Source organism: Cataglyphis hispanica, chromosome 5 (genome assembly GCF_021464435.1).
Source record: "Cataglyphis hispanica isolate Lineage 1 chromosome 5, ULB_Chis1_1.0, whole genome shotgun sequence".
Classification (NCBI taxonomy): Eukaryota; Metazoa; Arthropoda; class Insecta; order Hymenoptera; family Formicidae; genus Cataglyphis; species Cataglyphis hispanica.
The window spans coordinates 1,015,363-1,033,167 of record NC_065958.1 but is presented as its reverse complement, the minus strand read 5'-3'; the positions used below and the strand labels follow the sequence as shown (position 1 = coordinate 1,033,167).

At 28.1% G+C, this 17,805-nt stretch overlaps 5 protein-coding genes across 11 annotated transcripts in view; 3 read left to right on the top strand and 2 right to left on the bottom strand.

Moving 5' to 3' along the window:
- The first annotated feature begins 194 nt into the window (after positions 1–194).
- On the top strand, positions 195–1,412 carry LOC126849800 (transcription initiation factor IIA subunit 2). Its single transcript, XM_050592046.1, has 4 exons — positions 195–418; positions 794–898; positions 960–1,089; positions 1,268–1,412. The coding sequence occupies exons 1-4, from the start codon at positions 347–349 to the stop codon at positions 1,297–1,299; spliced, it is 339 nt and encodes a 112-aa protein (XP_050448003.1). The 5' UTR covers positions 195–346; the 3' UTR covers positions 1,300–1,412.
- A 315-nt stretch (positions 1,413–1,727) lies between these two features.
- Positions 1,728–4,336, bottom strand: LOC126849773 (membrane-bound transcription factor site-2 protease). The gene is given in 7 exon segments (XM_050591995.1): positions 1,728–2,105; positions 2,220–2,477; positions 2,766–2,924; positions 3,020–3,266; positions 3,268–3,368; positions 3,652–3,927; positions 4,189–4,336. Coding segments are annotated over 7 exon segments (1,485 nt in total). The 5' UTR covers positions 4,264–4,336; the 3' UTR covers positions 1,728–1,736.
- Positions 4,337–4,787: 451 nt separating this feature from the next.
- Positions 4,788–6,541, top strand: LOC126849783 (8-oxo-dGDP phosphatase NUDT18). Of its 2 annotated transcripts, none has more exons than XM_050592020.1 (4): positions 4,788–5,052; positions 5,168–5,702; positions 5,829–5,934; positions 6,140–6,539. In XM_050592020.1, exons 1-4 carry the CDS (start codon positions 4,950–4,952, stop codon positions 6,377–6,379), a joined length of 984 nt encoding a protein of 327 aa, XP_050447977.1. In that variant the 5' UTR covers positions 4,788–4,949; the 3' UTR covers positions 6,380–6,539. The 2 variants fall into 2 exon arrangements, with proteins under 2 accessions (XP_050447977.1, XP_050447976.1); XM_050592019.1 differs by having other exon boundaries at positions 4,943–5,073; positions 6,140–6,541.
- An 840-nt stretch (positions 6,542–7,381) lies between these two features.
- The window catches only part of LOC126849781 (zinc finger protein 32-like), a 39,985-nt gene continuing 29,561 nt past the window's right edge, over positions 7,382–17,805 (bottom strand). The window contains exons 2-5 of one of the 6 annotated variants that reach the window (XM_050592010.1): positions 9,824–9,878; positions 9,684–9,750; positions 9,108–9,326; positions 7,382–9,032 (exon numbers count right to left, since the gene is read on the bottom strand). In XM_050592010.1, the coding sequence (XP_050447967.1) occupies positions 8,124–9,032; positions 9,108–9,326; positions 9,684–9,750; positions 9,824–9,843 (1,215 nt within the window). In that variant the 5' untranslated portion in view covers positions 9,844–9,878 and the 3' untranslated portion in view covers positions 7,382–8,123. The other 5 variants (XM_050592016.1, XM_050592015.1, XM_050592013.1 and 2 more) reach the window with 5 other exon arrangements.
- On the top strand, positions 9,922–11,826 carry LOC126849784 (replication factor C subunit 5). The gene is made up of 8 exons (XM_050592021.1): positions 9,922–10,061; positions 10,126–10,190; positions 10,274–10,401; positions 10,474–10,636; positions 10,713–10,872; positions 10,990–11,201; positions 11,282–11,359; positions 11,434–11,826. Exons 1-8 carry the CDS (start codon positions 10,024–10,026, stop codon positions 11,574–11,576), a joined length of 987 nt encoding a protein of 328 aa, XP_050447978.1. The 5' UTR covers positions 9,922–10,023; the 3' UTR covers positions 11,577–11,826.

Sequence of the window (17,805 nt, the reverse complement as noted above, 5' to 3'; positions counted from 1 at the left end):
GCTAACGCTTGCATTATCGCGCATGCGCGACATTTGTCCTTCTAGGAGTGCGTTCCACATAACGATCGCAGCGCTCACAAGCATCATCCGTCTTTGTTTAACTTTCGGTGAACGACGAGGATGAAATGATACGTGAGCATTGCGGGTGTGTTAAGTGGAACGCACCCTAGTATTTCACGATTTAGACGTTATCATATATTACGTTGCTACGTCAGCGTACACACACACTCCCTTGAAATACGTTAGTGCACGTTCAGTTATGCGAAAAAACATTACAATTATTTGTTGATGATAGACATTGATGATCTTGTGTAGTTTGGAATTATTACGATATATTTAGGAAGAAATGTCTTACCAATTATATAGGAATACTACGTTGGGAAATACACTTCAAGAAAGCCTCGACGAACTGATACAGGTGAATATATAATAATAATAATAATAATAGAGATAGGTTAGGATTAGCTTGCATTTAGTGTACAAATACTTTTTTCAGTTTATATCAAATAACAATATTAATTAAGTTTATGAAATACTGTGGTAGAGTTTATTATATGTTACAAAATCAAAAAGATAATAATCTAAATAATTTTTCTTTTCACTTTCATTTTTTTATGAAATTGAGAAGACTAATAAAATTCTATTTAATATAATAAAGATTTAATATATTTTTATTAATAGCATCTCTCTCTCTCTCTTTCTCATGAAAATAAAGTATTTTTATATATGTAAACTATTGCATAATTTTATTATATTTTATCTAATAATGAAAACAAAAATATATGTATTGCAGTATGGACAGATAACACCACAGCTTGCAATAAAGGTGTTGCTACAATTTGATAAAGCTATTAATCAAGCTCTTGCAACAAGAGTTAAATCGAGACTTACATTTAAGGTAATTTTCTTTAGTTGTAATCTTTTCTGTATTTAAAGTTTAAAATTGCTGTATATTGCAGGCTGGCAAATTAAACACTTACAGATTTTGTGATAATGTGTGGACTTTTATGCTAAATGATGTTGAATTTCGTGAAGTTCAAGAGGTTGCGATAGTAGATAAAGTAAAAATTGTTGCCTGTGATGGAAAAAGTAAGTATTTATAATGGACAATAAATATAGCCTATGTATATATTGAATATATTGAAATTAACTATAAATATTTCAAGTAACTAAAATCAATTATTTGACAGACTTATGATATAATTTTCTACTTTTTTTGTTTGTGATTATTATTTATAGTATTTTTCACAATACAATTTTTTTTTAGCTTTGGACACAGATGGGGCTGCAAAACGATAACAAATCTAGTATTTCACATATAAAAAAAAATTTTACTGTAAAAAAATATAACGATTTTCATGGGATATATATAAGTAATACAAACTAAACAAAATACAATAAATATAAAGATATATTTCCCATTATTTCCCCATAAATATAATACAAGTATTGTCAGTTAGTATATTTTAATATATATAATTTTATAATATTTAAACATTCAAAAAATATTAATATTTAAACACTTTTTTAATTTAAAATATATTAGGATTCAATATTTTTCAAATATTTTAACTAAAATATTAAACTGTATATTAAGATATATTAAAAAATTTTATAAATTTTTTTCTTTTTTGAAGACATACTTTAGGGGCATTAATATTATTATTATATGATAGAGAAGATTGTTTTATAATAATGTCAAAAAGTGTAGATGAAAAGTAAAAATGTATGATTACTCATAGTAATTTATTGATAAGTAAATACATTAAGTTTATTGTAAGAAGTAATGTACCTATGCTTGTAATTGTAAGTATTGTGGCTTCTCTGATATTTTTGTTATGTGGCATGGAATTCAATAAATAAAGTACAACTATGTTTATAATATATTGACCATCCAGAAAGAAGCAAGGCACAATATTAATAATTGCTAACCCTGCTGAGAATACTGTGATGTATTTGCAAAGTAATGCCATTGATTCAGGCAATTTGGGGTATACAAAAGAATACTTTGGTATCCAATCTGATACATCAACAGTCCTATAAATATCTGCTGGATGTCCAAAGTATAGGACATCTTTACCTACTTTCCTCTTTATTTGTACAATCTATGGCATAAGAAAAATTATTTGTTTAAAAAATAGTTATAAAGAATTGTTTTAAAAGATAGTAATTTTATAAACATTTAATGTAGTTTATCAGGCAATAATTTTACAATTTACCTTTGTTACATTATCTAAGGAAGGTTTCATACAATGAGTATCTTGAGATAAACATTCGTGACTAGCTTGACAGAAATTTTGTGACTGATTAATCATTGCTCTCACTGGAAGGCAAGAATGTGGTGGTAAATGAAGAGGAGCAGCTTGCGGCCCTTCAATATATTCAAAACATAAACTACCACCCATTTCACTATCAGTTGTGCAACAATTTACAGCTCCATTTGCTTTCTGCTTAGCTGGTACTGACTCGTCATAATCCTAAAGTATGATAACATCAAATTTAAACATAAAACTATTACAAAAGATTATTAGAAATTATGAAGTATTAATATAGTCTACAAAATATAACACAGATGATACAGAGATGTTAAATGATGAAACATAATATAGGTTGATAAATAATCTTCTAAATATATATATATATATATATATATATATATATATATATATATTATATACATACATACACATTATATATATATATATATATATATATATATATATATATATATACATACATACATACACATTATATATATATATTACCTGGATAAATGATTGTTTAACACAATAACCAGGAGTTGAATGTTGCACTGTATGCAATATACAATCATACCAATCTTCACTATGCTTTATAGGGCAATTATTTAATTTATATATTACATCATGTTCCAAAAGACCAGTTGGTCCTAATACTGGTGAATTCTACAAAAATAATAAAATAGATAAATGCAAGTAGTGATATATACTTAGGCAAAATATATAATCTTATATCTTGATATAATCCTAATTGTACTCACTGGTAAAATATTCTTCACATAAACTCCAGTGCCAACATTATAAAGTGGTGCCCATAGCCATGTAGAAAATACAAGAATTGCTGCTGCTACTGTAGCAAGAATAATATTGTGCCAAATTCCTGCACACGTAATGCGTAACTGATTTTTCAATGGCAATGCGACTAGTTGTTCATTGTTTATATTTACATAAGCTATTGGAATTGTAAAAACAATCAAAATTCCTAAACCGAAAAGCTGTACATCTTCTCGCTGCAGCAAGGGCATGTCCTAATTCATGAACTATACTACATATTGCTAGTGTTATTGTATAATAACCCATTTCATTGAATGGAACATCCACACCTGGTAACTAAAATGTTTATAAAATTATAAAAATAATATGTATATAAAAAAAGAAAAGAGTATATTAAAAATGTGAAAAACTTCTTATCTATTATTTAGGTTCAAATAAATTGTTATACATCATGTTATAATTTTAATGTCACAATTATATAAAGTAAAAACCTTTAACAAAGCTAAGATTAAATTCTATAATTTCATAAGAACTATTTTATAAAATCCTTTCTATATATTAGAAATTATTAATAAATGTTTCACTCTTAAATAAATTTTTATTTCTCTCCATAATTTACCATAGGTTCTAATATAACTCCTGAACTACTATCACTTGAAGATCCAGCCAGCCACAAATTAAATGTCATCTTTAAAATAATGATAGTAGCTATTGGTAAGAGTATAATGCTGATAATGACACCAGCATTGAACCAAGCAGTCCAAAATCTAGAACGATCCATTCCCCATTTTATAATTTTGCGATTGAAAGCAGTTGTAAACCACTTTATTCTCAAAAATTGAATTTCTAAGCCAGTGTTCTCCAGAAAATAGAAATACGGAAAATGTGAACAAGACTGAAAGATAAAATAGAAATTGGTCTCATTTACTTACTGTTTTAAATCTGTTTTAAAATTAATAACAAAAGAATATATGCATCTAATTTTATAATAAAAAACTTTAATATTAGTAACAAGTAATAATTTTTCTTAACATATAAAAAATGTTCACTTGTATATTATATATTATATATTAAATATTCCACTGGTAATGAATTTTATATAAAATATTTGGATAAAATGAAAGTAGAAATATCATATGAAAATTGTGTAATTTACCTTAAAAAATATATCAAAAAAGAATAATGAACAATGTATCAGAGTTATTGCAACCAATATGCTTAAAACATCCATCTTTCAATTTATTTTTATTTAGATTTCGAATGCCGGTTTCTCTCATAACAACATCACTGTTTTTGTTAAATTAATTGAAGATCTCACTGGTCACACACAACAATGCACAGCCATAGAAAAATATTTGATCATGTCTCTAGATCATTTTGCAAACTAATGCTATTCCAATAACAATCAACAATATATCTTTAACTGATGACATATCTAATATTGTGTTATATTCAATATATTTTGCAATACGTTGCAAATTCCGTCTTAGTAAACTTTGTAAACAGAGAAATCATTGAGTGTCACCAATGGTAATTTAACCTAAATATATTTCGACTTAAATAGACGCGTCTGTGATTGCGTGTAACCTCTGTAAAAATAAAAAAAATAATTATCTTTTTAGTGTCTCCTGAACGCAAAATACTTCCTTTAATTTTGCTTTCGGATAAAGTGTAAAGATAACTTACACATAGGGAATTTCATAGTTTAGCATTAGTACTAGAGACGCAACTAAAACCGCATACCTTGAGGTTTATTTTTACGCATATTTACAAGCTAATAAGCTGTCACTTTCACATTGTTTATTAGACACAGACCATATAAGATCATTAGCGGTTGTATTTTACGTTTATACATATATATATCTTAATTGCGTTTTACATTACAAACAACGTAATATATTTTTTTTTATACATAACATGTCAGATTTTATAGAGAATCAAGTTCAATTACTGCTTGCCGGACAAGCATTAGAAAATGATGACATATGTAATGTACATACCCTGGCAAGTGACACAATAGGTATGTCAAATCATCTATATGGTAATTATCATCATAATGTTATAAGATTTTTAATTTCTTTTTTACAGAAGGGATAAAAAATAATTTAATATAATTAAACTAATATACATTATAGGTGCAAAATCAGGTCAACTAACAGGACATGTTCCCATTTGCTCGAAAACAGTGACATACATAGTTGCTGCTGTTGTTATAAATGATCAAGGTGAAGTATTAATGATGCAAGAAGCAAAAGCTTCTTGTACTGGAAAGTGGTACATACCAGCTGGTAGAGTAGAGAAAAATGAAAATCTGATAAATGCTGTGAAAAGGGAAGTCTTAGAAGAGACAGGTCTAGTAATAGCGCCAACAACTCTAATATTGGTAGAATGTGCAAATGGTACATGGTTTCGCTTTGTATTTACTGGAGATATAGTTGGTGGTGTTCTAAAAACACCTGATCAGGCAAATGAGGAATCCTTACAAGCATGTTGGATACGAAATATAAATGATTTGCCACTAAGATCCAATGATATTATATATCTCCTAGACAGAGGCACAAGTTATGTTTCAAATAAGTCTACTTCTCAACATCCTTATTTAATGCCTATGACCAAACCACATACAAAACTATTGCTGAGATTAGTAGTCACATCCAAAAAAAGAGCAACGTAAGTGGTACACATATAATTGATATTTAATCAAATTATTATTAAAAATATATAAAATATATATATAATAATATAATTATATTTATATTAATAGATAAAAAAAATTAATAAATTTTGTTAAAATAGGAACAGATTACATGTGCTTATATCTGATACTGAACAATATAATCTACCAATTTGTGAAATTAATCCAAATCGTAGTTTACTGTCTACTTTACATAGCTTTATGACAGTAAGTATATATTGTATATATAAAAATTTTTAAAAAATTTTATTTTATACTATATAGAAATTTAAATATACAGTTTTCTTTCTAAATCCATATTATATTTTTAGAAAAATAAAGATATATTTCTTAGGGAATAAGTTTAAAAATTAAATAATTCAAAAGAAAAAAATAATTTTGCTATATAAATGTATTTGTCTTATTTTTTTAGGAAATATTTGGAAACGATGTAGCACAACATAAACCACATGGTTTATTGTCTATAGAATTTAGTGCTGGACAAGGAGGAGACGGTCTATGCTTGACATTATTGGTGTCCTTCAAATTGCCTTTGGAAGATGTGCCTATAATTGGAAAATATATTTGGCATGAGCTTTCTGAAAATGTAGCAGAAGCTCTTGCAACACGTCTGCCGCGAAACATGACTGTCCCTTTAAAAGTCGTACGTTAATTGCATATAACTTTTGTTAAGCAATTATATTTATTTACAAGGCTCAGAAGAGAAAGATTCTTTTCTAAAATAATGTTTATGATGTTAACATCGTAGCTACCCTAGTCTATACCAATGACTTTATAACAGGTATTAATATCCAGTAAAACTTACATTCCATAATTTTAATATAAATAAACTAATAATTATATATATATATATATATATATATATATATATATGTATATGTATATGTATATATATATATATATATATATATATATATATATATATATATATAAGAATATATATGAGAACACTAAGAAATATTAAATCTCTTATATAATAATATTATTAACACAACAAAATACAAACTTCTCTTAAAAGTATTAATCCATGTTCATGAATTACATGCAAAAATTATATATAGTTAATATATTTCACAATATATAAATATATATATTTTGACACAATATAGATTATATTTGAAACTTGAATTGGTAGATAAGTATTCATTGAAATTGAATTGTACATAGTTAAAACTAAGAAATTTTATGCATAAAAGACAAGTTTACTAATTTGTTTAAAAATTTTTTATTATATATTATTATATAAAAAATATTTAAAAATGTTAAATAAGATAGAATTTTATGTTCGCGTGCGCGCGGCTAAGTTACATAGTTTTTAACTTATTTCACTTGCAAACTATTACTTAACCAATGTCTATAATGTGAAATATGACATAAAAAAACTTCAATCATTGAAAAAAATTCTATATAATAGTAAGAGAAAAATAAATATATAAAAAATAGTGCGACAGAAATTGTTTCAACAAGCAGTTTTATCATTAATTTATTACATGTAAAATTGCACATAGGAATTCACAAAATAAGATTCATACAAATTGCACTATTTATTTTTATCATTTTTATATGTATTATCTTTGTATACTCAAAAGATGCTAGTAATAATAGCTAGTAATAATTTGCTCATTTAACAAGGGCGATTAAGTCTAAAACTCGATTATAAAGTACTTGTATAAATATATAATTAAACAAGAAAAATATGAAACATGTTAATAATTTATATAAATAAAATTTTTTTATAAAATAAAGTTTTTGTCATCTTGTCAAATCCTCTCTTAATAACTGAAAAAGATCACAGATTATAAAATCATATTCCATTGATCTATTATATAAACAAGTATAAAATTTTCACAAAGCGAATTTTTATATTACAAATATAATAATGTTACATTTAAGACGCAATGTAGGAAGATCATTATATAACTACACAAAGTGTAGAAATAAAGGCGATTTGTAGCCTTTTTCAGTAAAAAATTACTCATTTACAAGTATTGCAGCATTAAAAAAAATGCTATACAGATTTTATAATCTTAAAATTTCTTAATATGCTGGATGAATCATGTAATCTGTTACAAATCAAGATCTGTTAGTCAAAATATTAAGAATAAAAAATTCTTTCTACTTAATTTTTTGATATACATTATTATTAAACATATTGTGTAATAAAAAGTTCGAAATAATCTTATCATCCTAATCTACCTAATCCTAAAAAATTCACTTTTTTTTTTTAAAGTTATATATTACAAACATCACAAATTTTTTTCTCATCAAAACCGAAAATTTTTCAAATATCTTGACTAGTTACTAATATATTAGTTTGTAACAAATTATATGATTTAAATTATACACTTATGTAATAATAATAATATTAATCTTACATAACTTTAACTAGAAGTTAATCATCCTACAGTGTTTAATACAGTATCATCTGTACTTTCATTTTTTATAGGAACCATATTATTAGTATTATGTATAGATTTAATGTCATCATTGAGCATTAAAGATACATTATTAAAATAATTTGAAGAAGCAGTATTGTTAGCATCTATCTCAGAATGTAATATATGCTTTTGATCATTTTCACAGTCGATTGCATTTGTGTTTGTATTTACAGGATGTTTCTTCATATGAGTTGTCAAATTACCGCTATGATAAAATTCCTTCCCACAGATTTTACATTGAAATGGTTTAATTCCGGAATGTATCCTCTCATGTATTGATAAGTTGCCACTATGCCTAAACTCTTTACCACACACGCTACATTTGTAAGGTTTCACACCTGAATGAGTTCTCAAATGAGTAGAGAGATTGCCACTATGACTAAACATTTTTCCACATATCTGGCAACCATATGGTCGTTCACCAGAATGTGTTCTCATATGAATAGCCAAATTTCCACTATGCGTAAAACACTTTTCACATTGATTACATTTATATGGCCGTTCTCCATTATGAGTTCTCATATGTATAAATAAATTGCTCTTGTGTCCAAACTCTTTAAAGCAAATCTCACATTGACATTTTGTTTTTTTTCCCATAGTAGACTCCATAGAACTTTTTGATGGTCTCCCAAGACGATTGTTTTTTACAATGATTGGTGGTTGTGCTGTGAAAGTTTGATTAATATTTCCTATATTTTGCAGATCTTGTGATAGCTGTGATTGTTTATTCTCTTGTACTATGATAACACTGTTTGTACCTTGATGGCATTGATTTGTCTGTATTTGATTGTTGCCATCTTCTTGATTAACTTGATAGAATATACTATTTTGTGCATAATCCTTCATATACGGTAAACTCCCTGTATCCTAGAATGCAAATAAAATTAGACATATATAATAAATATGCTAGCTACTTATATATAATGATGTATAGATACTTGCTTCTGCCTGGAACATAGCCTGTTGATCATGAATTTCATTTTTCGCAGACATCTCATTCGATAACTGTGCTTGCTCCCAAAATTGAGATAACTGGCGGTGTTTATATTCAACATCTTGATTGATAAAAGGGTATATGGAATTATCTGAAGTCCTGATTCTATTGGTATTTACATCTTCTACATTTATGCATTCATGTTTTATTTGTATAGGACTAAACATCTGGAAATATTTATGAATTCAAAAAATAAAAGTATAAATATCACATATTTATATTGATGCATAATAAAATGCCACATCGAATCTTTATTGTATTTTTAATTATTGTGTGTATATTGCTTGATACAAAGAGGATTAAAATTCTCTTTGATTTAATACATTATTATATATACATGATCTCCACATACACTAACATTTTATTTTAAAGAATTGTCAACAGGGATCTCGGCTAGGAAATCACCAGTTGAGAATATCCGTAATATCAGTGAAATTCACTAATAAAAATGTCATAATTGATAAACTCTACTATATACGCACAATAAAAGCAATAAAAACTATTTGTGTATTCACATTACTGACAAGAATTTCCAATCTCTTTGTTCCAAGAGTTCCAAAGTCATTTTTGTTGAATATCTGTGAACGCCATCTATATATCAGAAAGAAGGTATGATAAAGTGAGTTTAATGGACCCTGGGATAATTGAAAATTGATAACATTACCGACAGTTTGACTGCTTCATCAACGCTTTCCCTTATATCATCTATGGATGATTCTCTGAAATCAGCAAAACCACCCATCTACAAGAATATACTCTATGGTTGATACGCAAAACGTTTAGCTAGCAAAACGCGCGGCAATAAAATAACCTTCAAATAATATTTAAACATAAATTACGAATTAATAGTTTTATATTGACAGAATGACATCCACCGATGAACAACATGCTAATTTACCATGGTATAATCAGTATAATACTTAAGATGTCAATGACCCTGATTAAAAATCTTGTTATATATTTTAGGGTTGAGAAATACCGTCCCAAAAGTTTGGATGAACTTATTTCTCATGAAACAATAATAAAGACGAGTAAGTAAATATACATGAAAATTTATATACTTTATTGGCCAAATTATTATAGCGAGTAAAGTTCAAATTTGTCTCTTACACAGTAAACAAATTCATCGATGAAAATCAGCTACCACACCTGCTTCTTTATGGACCACCTGGGACAGGAAAAACCAGCACTATACTAGCATGTGCTCGTAAACTTTATACTCCAGCACAATTCAATTCAATGGTTATATATTTATTGTTATATAATGTTATGTTTTTCTTCATTCATATGCAGTAATTATTTATTATATGTTAGGTGCTGGAATTAAATGCTTCTGATGACAGAGGCATAGGTATTGTACGTGGCCAAATTTTAAGTTTTGCCAGTACAGGTACTATGTATAAATCTGCATTCAAGTTAATTATTTTGGATGAAGCAGATGCCATGACAATTGATGCTCAAAATGCACTCAGAAGAAGTAAGTGACAATTTTAATATATTATAAACTTTAAATTCTTTTTATAAATTAATTAGATTTTATATGTTATTTCTAGTTATTGAGAAATATACGGATAATGTACGTTTTTGCATCATATGCAATTACCTTAGTAAAATCATACCAGCTTTGCAGTCTCGTTGTACCAGATTTAGGTTTCTACCTCTTGCAATAGAACAAATAGTGCCAAGATTAAATTACGTTATTGAAGCAGAGAAGTAAGCAAAACTTTATTTTATATTTAATTATATATTCGTGATTTATATATATATATATATATATATATATATATATATATATATATATATAGAGTTTACTAATGAAAAATTTTATAGCTTAAAAGTTACAGAGGATGGAAAGGAAGCGTTAATAACATTGAGCGGTGGTGATATGAGGAAAGTAATAAGTGTTCTTCAAAGTACATGGTTTGCTTATGGTGAAGTAAATCAAAAGAATGTATATAATTGTGTTGGACATCCATTACCAAGTGATATTCATGCTATTATAAATTGGTTGCTTAATGAATCGTATGATATATGTTACAAAAGTATCCTTTTATAATAATATAAATGTTATACAATAATTCCTTATATCAAAATTATATAATCTTTAATGTACTTTATTAAGAAATTCAAGAGTTGAAGTTGAACAAAGGACTTGCGTTGCAGGATATATTGACGGAAATTCATTTATATGTAGTTAAAAGTATGTATTACTATGCTTTAGTATATACACATGTCAAATATTTATAATTATTATTAATAAACATTTTTTTTTAGTTGATTTTCCCAATTCAGTATTCATCGATTTATTGTGCAAAATGGCAGAAATAGAAAAAAGATTGGCCTCTGGATGTCGCGATATTGTTCAAATAAATTCGCTCATATCTGCATTCTACAAAGTTCGTGATATCGAAACATGATATCTTCCATACATGGATGTAATTAAAATTTCTCATTTGTAATATGCAAACACACACTCATACATTTATATATCCTTCCAACTTTTAATCTCATTCTACTCTATTTTTTTAATATAGAAATACTATGGATGTTATTTTCAGGATGTAAACAATCTTTTATTATGTATTATCTTTTATTATATTGCACTTGTAATATATTAATATAAACTTTTTTTCTTTATTACTTTAAAGGAAGTAAATATAGATTTTATAAGCACATTTATTTAAAAATGATAATACTCCATACAAAAGATAATGCTTCTCTTTTAAAAGATATTTTATTATAAGCATTACATATATATATATATATATATATATATATATATATATATATATATATATATATATACAGCAGGAATATAATTCACAAAAATGTAATAAAATTGTCATTACAATGGAGCTGATTAGATATTCAGGAATGATACATAAACTCCGCTCCCCACACAATGTATTATCCGAAAATAATAAAAACAATATGTATCCTAAATATAATTTACAATACGAGATTATTATCATTATCTGATTTCGCCATTTAATTACATTTTTCCGTGCGCCTTATCAGCAGTACTAAAATCTATAAATAGTCAAAATAGTGTAAGTCGCAAATGAGTCGAGTCATCATTGATTTTGATGGTCATAAATTATGTCCAGTCCCTTTTGCTTTTGTCGCCGTCACTTCTTCCTGCCTTGCCCTTCGGAATCGCGATGATCTCTTTACGTGCGCGGAAAAGTGCAAACTTCATTCGGGAGATGATAACTTTCACGAATAGACAGCACAAACACAGGCAAGGGGTGAACTTTGCCGCGCCGGTCTACAAGCCTGCAATCAGTGTATTCCGTACTCTCGGATCTTACAAGTAGTAGCGGTCCGATAGTAGCCCGACAAATACCGTGCAATCAGCACGCGATCGTTCGAGCATCATATCGAAACTTTAAACGCGCGAACTTCATGTACACCCCTTCTCTTCCCCCGCTTCTCTCCCCGTAGAAACTTACGAATACGTTATTCCTCGTATCACGCATCGAATCGCACGATTAATGTATAACTGAAATATTTATGGTATCTCAGTTTAAAATCTGTAATCTAATATATGTATATATATATATATATATATATATATATATATATATATATGAATGTATACAAATTATTCGAGATATATGTATATAAATTTTGTTATAAGTATAATAAATTCTTATACAGGGTGTTCTAGAATTAAAGCGACAAACTTCAAGTTATAAAGCAAACATCAAAACAAGCTAATAAACCCGTATCCGCAAATGAGCTGTTTTTCAGAGAATCAAAGATTAATAAGAAAACCTCGTGTACTTAAAAATTTTGATGAAACTTTACACACGTGAAGGGGTGGGAAGGGGGGAGGGGAGTAAATAGATAAATTTAAAAATTTCCAGTTCCAAAAACGATTCTAACAATAAGGGAAATCATTTCTCATATGTAGAGTGGCTTTTTGATTATCTCGATATATGTCAAAAATTATTCGAGATATCAAAAAATGTTTTATACAAAAGTTTTATGATAACAACATCTATGTTTAATCACATCAATAAAATTTTGAAAAAAAATAATATTTTTCAAAGATTTTTGCTCTTATTAGCCTTTACTTCTCGAATGCCAAAACGACTCATTTACGGACACGGATTTATTGATAAAATTGACTTTTTTTGATATCCTTTATAACCATCTGAAGAAGTTATATCGATTTAATTCTCCATATATGAAATTGTATTATGTTAACTGTGTTTCGTTATGATGGATTCGTTAATCGTGTATCTAGTAATCGAATATTTTAGATTAAAAACTATCGTTGTCGCGCGCGACCGTGAGCACTTGTTGATTTTTATGTATATATAAAATATCCCATGCTACATTGCTGCAATGTTCTATGCCACATGAGATGCTAATTTTGTCGCCACACAGTGTAAATACGTAATACAGTGTGTCACTCTTATATTATTCTTCTTCCATCTAATTATTTACACAATTTGTAATTTTTTATTATTTTGGAAAGTAATTGTTTCTCAATATGAAATATTCGGCGCTTTATCCGTCACGTTATCCTCTTTACTAATCGCGTCTAATAAGAATTATATAAAAAATAAATGTATGCTAATAGCAACGAGTTATACGGACGTTACTAGACTTCCCGACGTTGTCGGGAAGATTAATAATATATGTGTTTTTTTATTGCATTAACGTTTTACAGATTGGCTTAATGTAATAATAAAATGTCGCGGGAGAGATATCAGCTTTAAATTCACGAGGCAACCATGCAGCTATCTGCGCGTCAATCGGCACTAACTTCACAGGCGACTACGTTACAGCTGTAGATGGGACAGGAGAACATAAAGCGGCTTATATCTCCTGTAATGTGGCAAGATCACCCTGGTATCTCCCTCGCAGTACCACTGTAAACCTATATGCAATCCGTGCAAGTGAAGTAATTCAACACTAGTCCCAGCATGCCATTAGCTTCCTATATGTACGTGTGTGATCCATACATTGGGTATGTATTCGTATATAAGTAGTATATATAACACATTCTGCCGTATATTCCAATATTTTATTTTTAAATATATTTAATTTAAATATATTTAATTATTTAATTTAAATATATTTATATTTTTAAGTATATTTTCCAATATTTTATTTATAAATACATAAAAATCAACAAGATAAGGCTTGCATATAAGTTCCATTTAGACGATACTTGTAATATTTGGAAATATATGGCAGAATGTGTATATATATATATATATATATATATATATATATATATATATATATATAACACATTCTGCCATATATTTTCCGAATATTACAAGTATCGTCTAAATGGAATTTATATGCAAGCCTTATCTTAAGTTTAGTATGTTTTTTACAGATGCAGAGCATTTTGTGATTTTACTGCAGCAAACTGCATACATCCTTCTGGTGAGAATCTTAAGTTATATCTCTTTTTAAACATAATTACTTGATATTAAAATAGCGATTTATTGTTAGTTATTATAGATATTAATATAAATAGAATCTTATTCTTTTCAGAATATATTTTTCACTATTTACTTGTAAATCTATTTTAAATAATTTCTTTCGATAATAATTTATTACTTGATGAAAATATCTTGTTGTTAAAAATGAAACTTGCTCTCAGATCAGATTTATGTTTGGAAGAAAAATCCATTTATAATTTGAGATAGAAATACTTTATATGTATAAAATATTTTAATCGCTGCGCGTTTATCGTCAAAGAAGGAGAATAAACGCACTCTTCCGAAGTGATAGATTGAAAAGCTTCAAGTAGAGGATTTTGCTTCCAATACAATGAATTATTAATTCCTCTAATCCATTTCGCCAATATTATCATGTGCAAATTAGATCTCGATAAGTGCGGCGCCAACGCGAGATTATAATTATTTATTTTCTCGTTAAGCAGCATTTTACGTTCGAGTGAAACGAAAACCCTGAAAGCCCCATATACGTAATACATAAAAAAAAAAAAATAAAATAAAATAAAACGCAAAGAATTGATATAGAGAGTAATTAAAGCAAACAGTTTTTCGCGAAGATTCCACAGAAATTACCATGCATTCCAGGATTTGCTGTTAATCAATGTAAACTCTCTCAGGGTGTCGAAATTAATCAGGGAAAAGTTCTCCCTCCCCCCTCCGTTTCTCATAAAAGCGCGCGAGGCCACACATATATTCTTCGAATTAGTGATTAAATAACACTCAGGCGCGATACTGAACAAAACTTCCGGGTTAATAAGAACTTTCGAACTCGGTGTGCTAGCACGTCGATTCTGCCAGCTATTTCATGTTGAAAACTTGGCGCAGACGTGCCCTTAACTTTCTGCTTCGAAATAACTAATTCAATTAGTATATCAGTGCTAGCAGTGGGGTTAACTACGTCTTCGCAAGTATACGTAATCCACATTCCAGGCTTAACTTTGACATAGCCCGTATCCTCTCTTGAACTTTCGTTTTAGGCCGGCCGTCCGGTTCGAAGAATGATTGCGCGCGTCTGCCGATACATTTACTAAACTATAGAGTATAAAAGACTTAGTGGCAGGTGTTTATTTAGTTTGTTTTTTTTTTATATTAAAGCATATGAGCGTATTTCAATCACAAGATATATTAATTAATTTGACACAGTATTATTTTATGATACGATAAATGAACATAGATTCATCGTCATGCATAGTAAGATTTCAACTCGTGTGTGATATTTGTAATAAATAATTTAATTGTAATTAAATAATTTAGAATGATGTAGGTAATCATTTTTTATTGATTTAGCTACTTGCAAAGAATTAATCTTTAATTAATTTTAGTTTAATTTAATTTAACTTTAATCTCTCGTCAATCCTTTCTTGTTGCTTTGATTGGATATATTTTATTTGATGCACAATATTCTTAATTTAAAAAAGTTTTTAATGAGATAAAAATGAGTTCTTAACAAATTTTATTGTGATGGAAACAGCAATGATAAATTGAGATAAATCAAGAATATAATATACAATTATATTGATGTTAATTTATTAATGCAATACTTTCTTGTTTTCTGAAAAAAATAGGAATTTTGAGGTAATATTTTCTTCTAAAATAATCGATTTAATTTAAGATTTTATAAGTTTTTGTCTCTATAAGTATATTTATTATATATTTATATATATTATATATTATATATTTATACGAATGTAGGCGTAAATTCAAAAGACGAATGATAGTTTTTATTCGAATTTCCTGGAAAGAATTTGACATCAGATTCGTCGAAGAAATACGTGATTGTAAGAATATTTGGCCGAGCGAGTAGCCTGTAGCATACAAATTTAATGAGCGCAAAAGAACGGACGGTAACCCGTTTACGCGCAATGCAGCCGCGACTTTCCTCGCGCGCGTTACCGCGAATGCCATTACAAACAACAAGATTATGCGTCGCGTGCCTTCATCGAAAATAGTAGCCTCCCACGCGCCGAAACGTGAGATTGAAATTCAATTTTACACACGGATATATATATATATATATATATATATATATATATATATCCGTGTGTAAAATTGAATTTCAATCTCACGTTTCGGCGCGTGGGATATATATATATACTTATATATATATAAGAGTGTACAAGAAATTTTGCTGACTGTTAGTGGTCTTTAATGGACCTTAAATTATGAAAAAATGGGGCTAGTTTTTGAAAATAATATTTATTTATTAATTATATATATATATATATATATATATATATATATATATATATATCCGTGTGTAAAATTGAATTTCAATCTCACGTTTCGGCACGTGGGATATATATATATATACTTATATATATATATATATATATATATATATATATATATATATATATATATATATAAGAGTGTATAAGAAATTTTGCTGACTGTTAGTAGTCTTAATGGACCTTAAATTATGAAAAATGGGATAGTTTTTGAAATATATTATTTATTATATATATATATATATATATATATATATATATATATATAATTAATAAATAAATATTATTTTTCAAAAAACTAGCCCCATTTTTTCATAATTTAAGGTCCATTAAAGACTACTAACAGTCAGCAAAATTTCTTGTACACTCTGATTTTTGTAGGAAGACAAATCCAAAAAGTACCCCGTTTTACTCTACTTTCCTCTATATAGAATCAATGAAATTCAAAATATAGCGAGATTTATCGTTTCGACATTGACGCGTTATTCTTCTCAATAGAAAGATATATATATAGATATATATATATATATATATATATATCAATAGTAAGATATATATATATATATAGCTCTCGAGGTAAAACCACACAAGTTGCAAAGCAGGGCGCGAATAAAAGCGGGGCCGTTACGGCAGGTAGATTCGCATTTCCGTTTAATCTCAATTGTATCCTCAACAGTGCCTGGGATTTTCTCCTTGCCCCTTACACCCGTCCCTTACTCCCCCCTCGCGTTTAACCTCCCACCCTCTTTCTCTCCATCTCTCCTCCCCCAGTGACTCCCGCGGTAAATATCCGATAATCTATATCCCGCGGATACAACGAACGCTTATATCCGCGGGAAATCGCGAGTCGCGTAACCGAAAAACTAATCGAAAACTTGAGAACTAACCGGAAAGCTTATCGAAAAGCCTTCAGCCCCTTCTCTCTCTCTCTC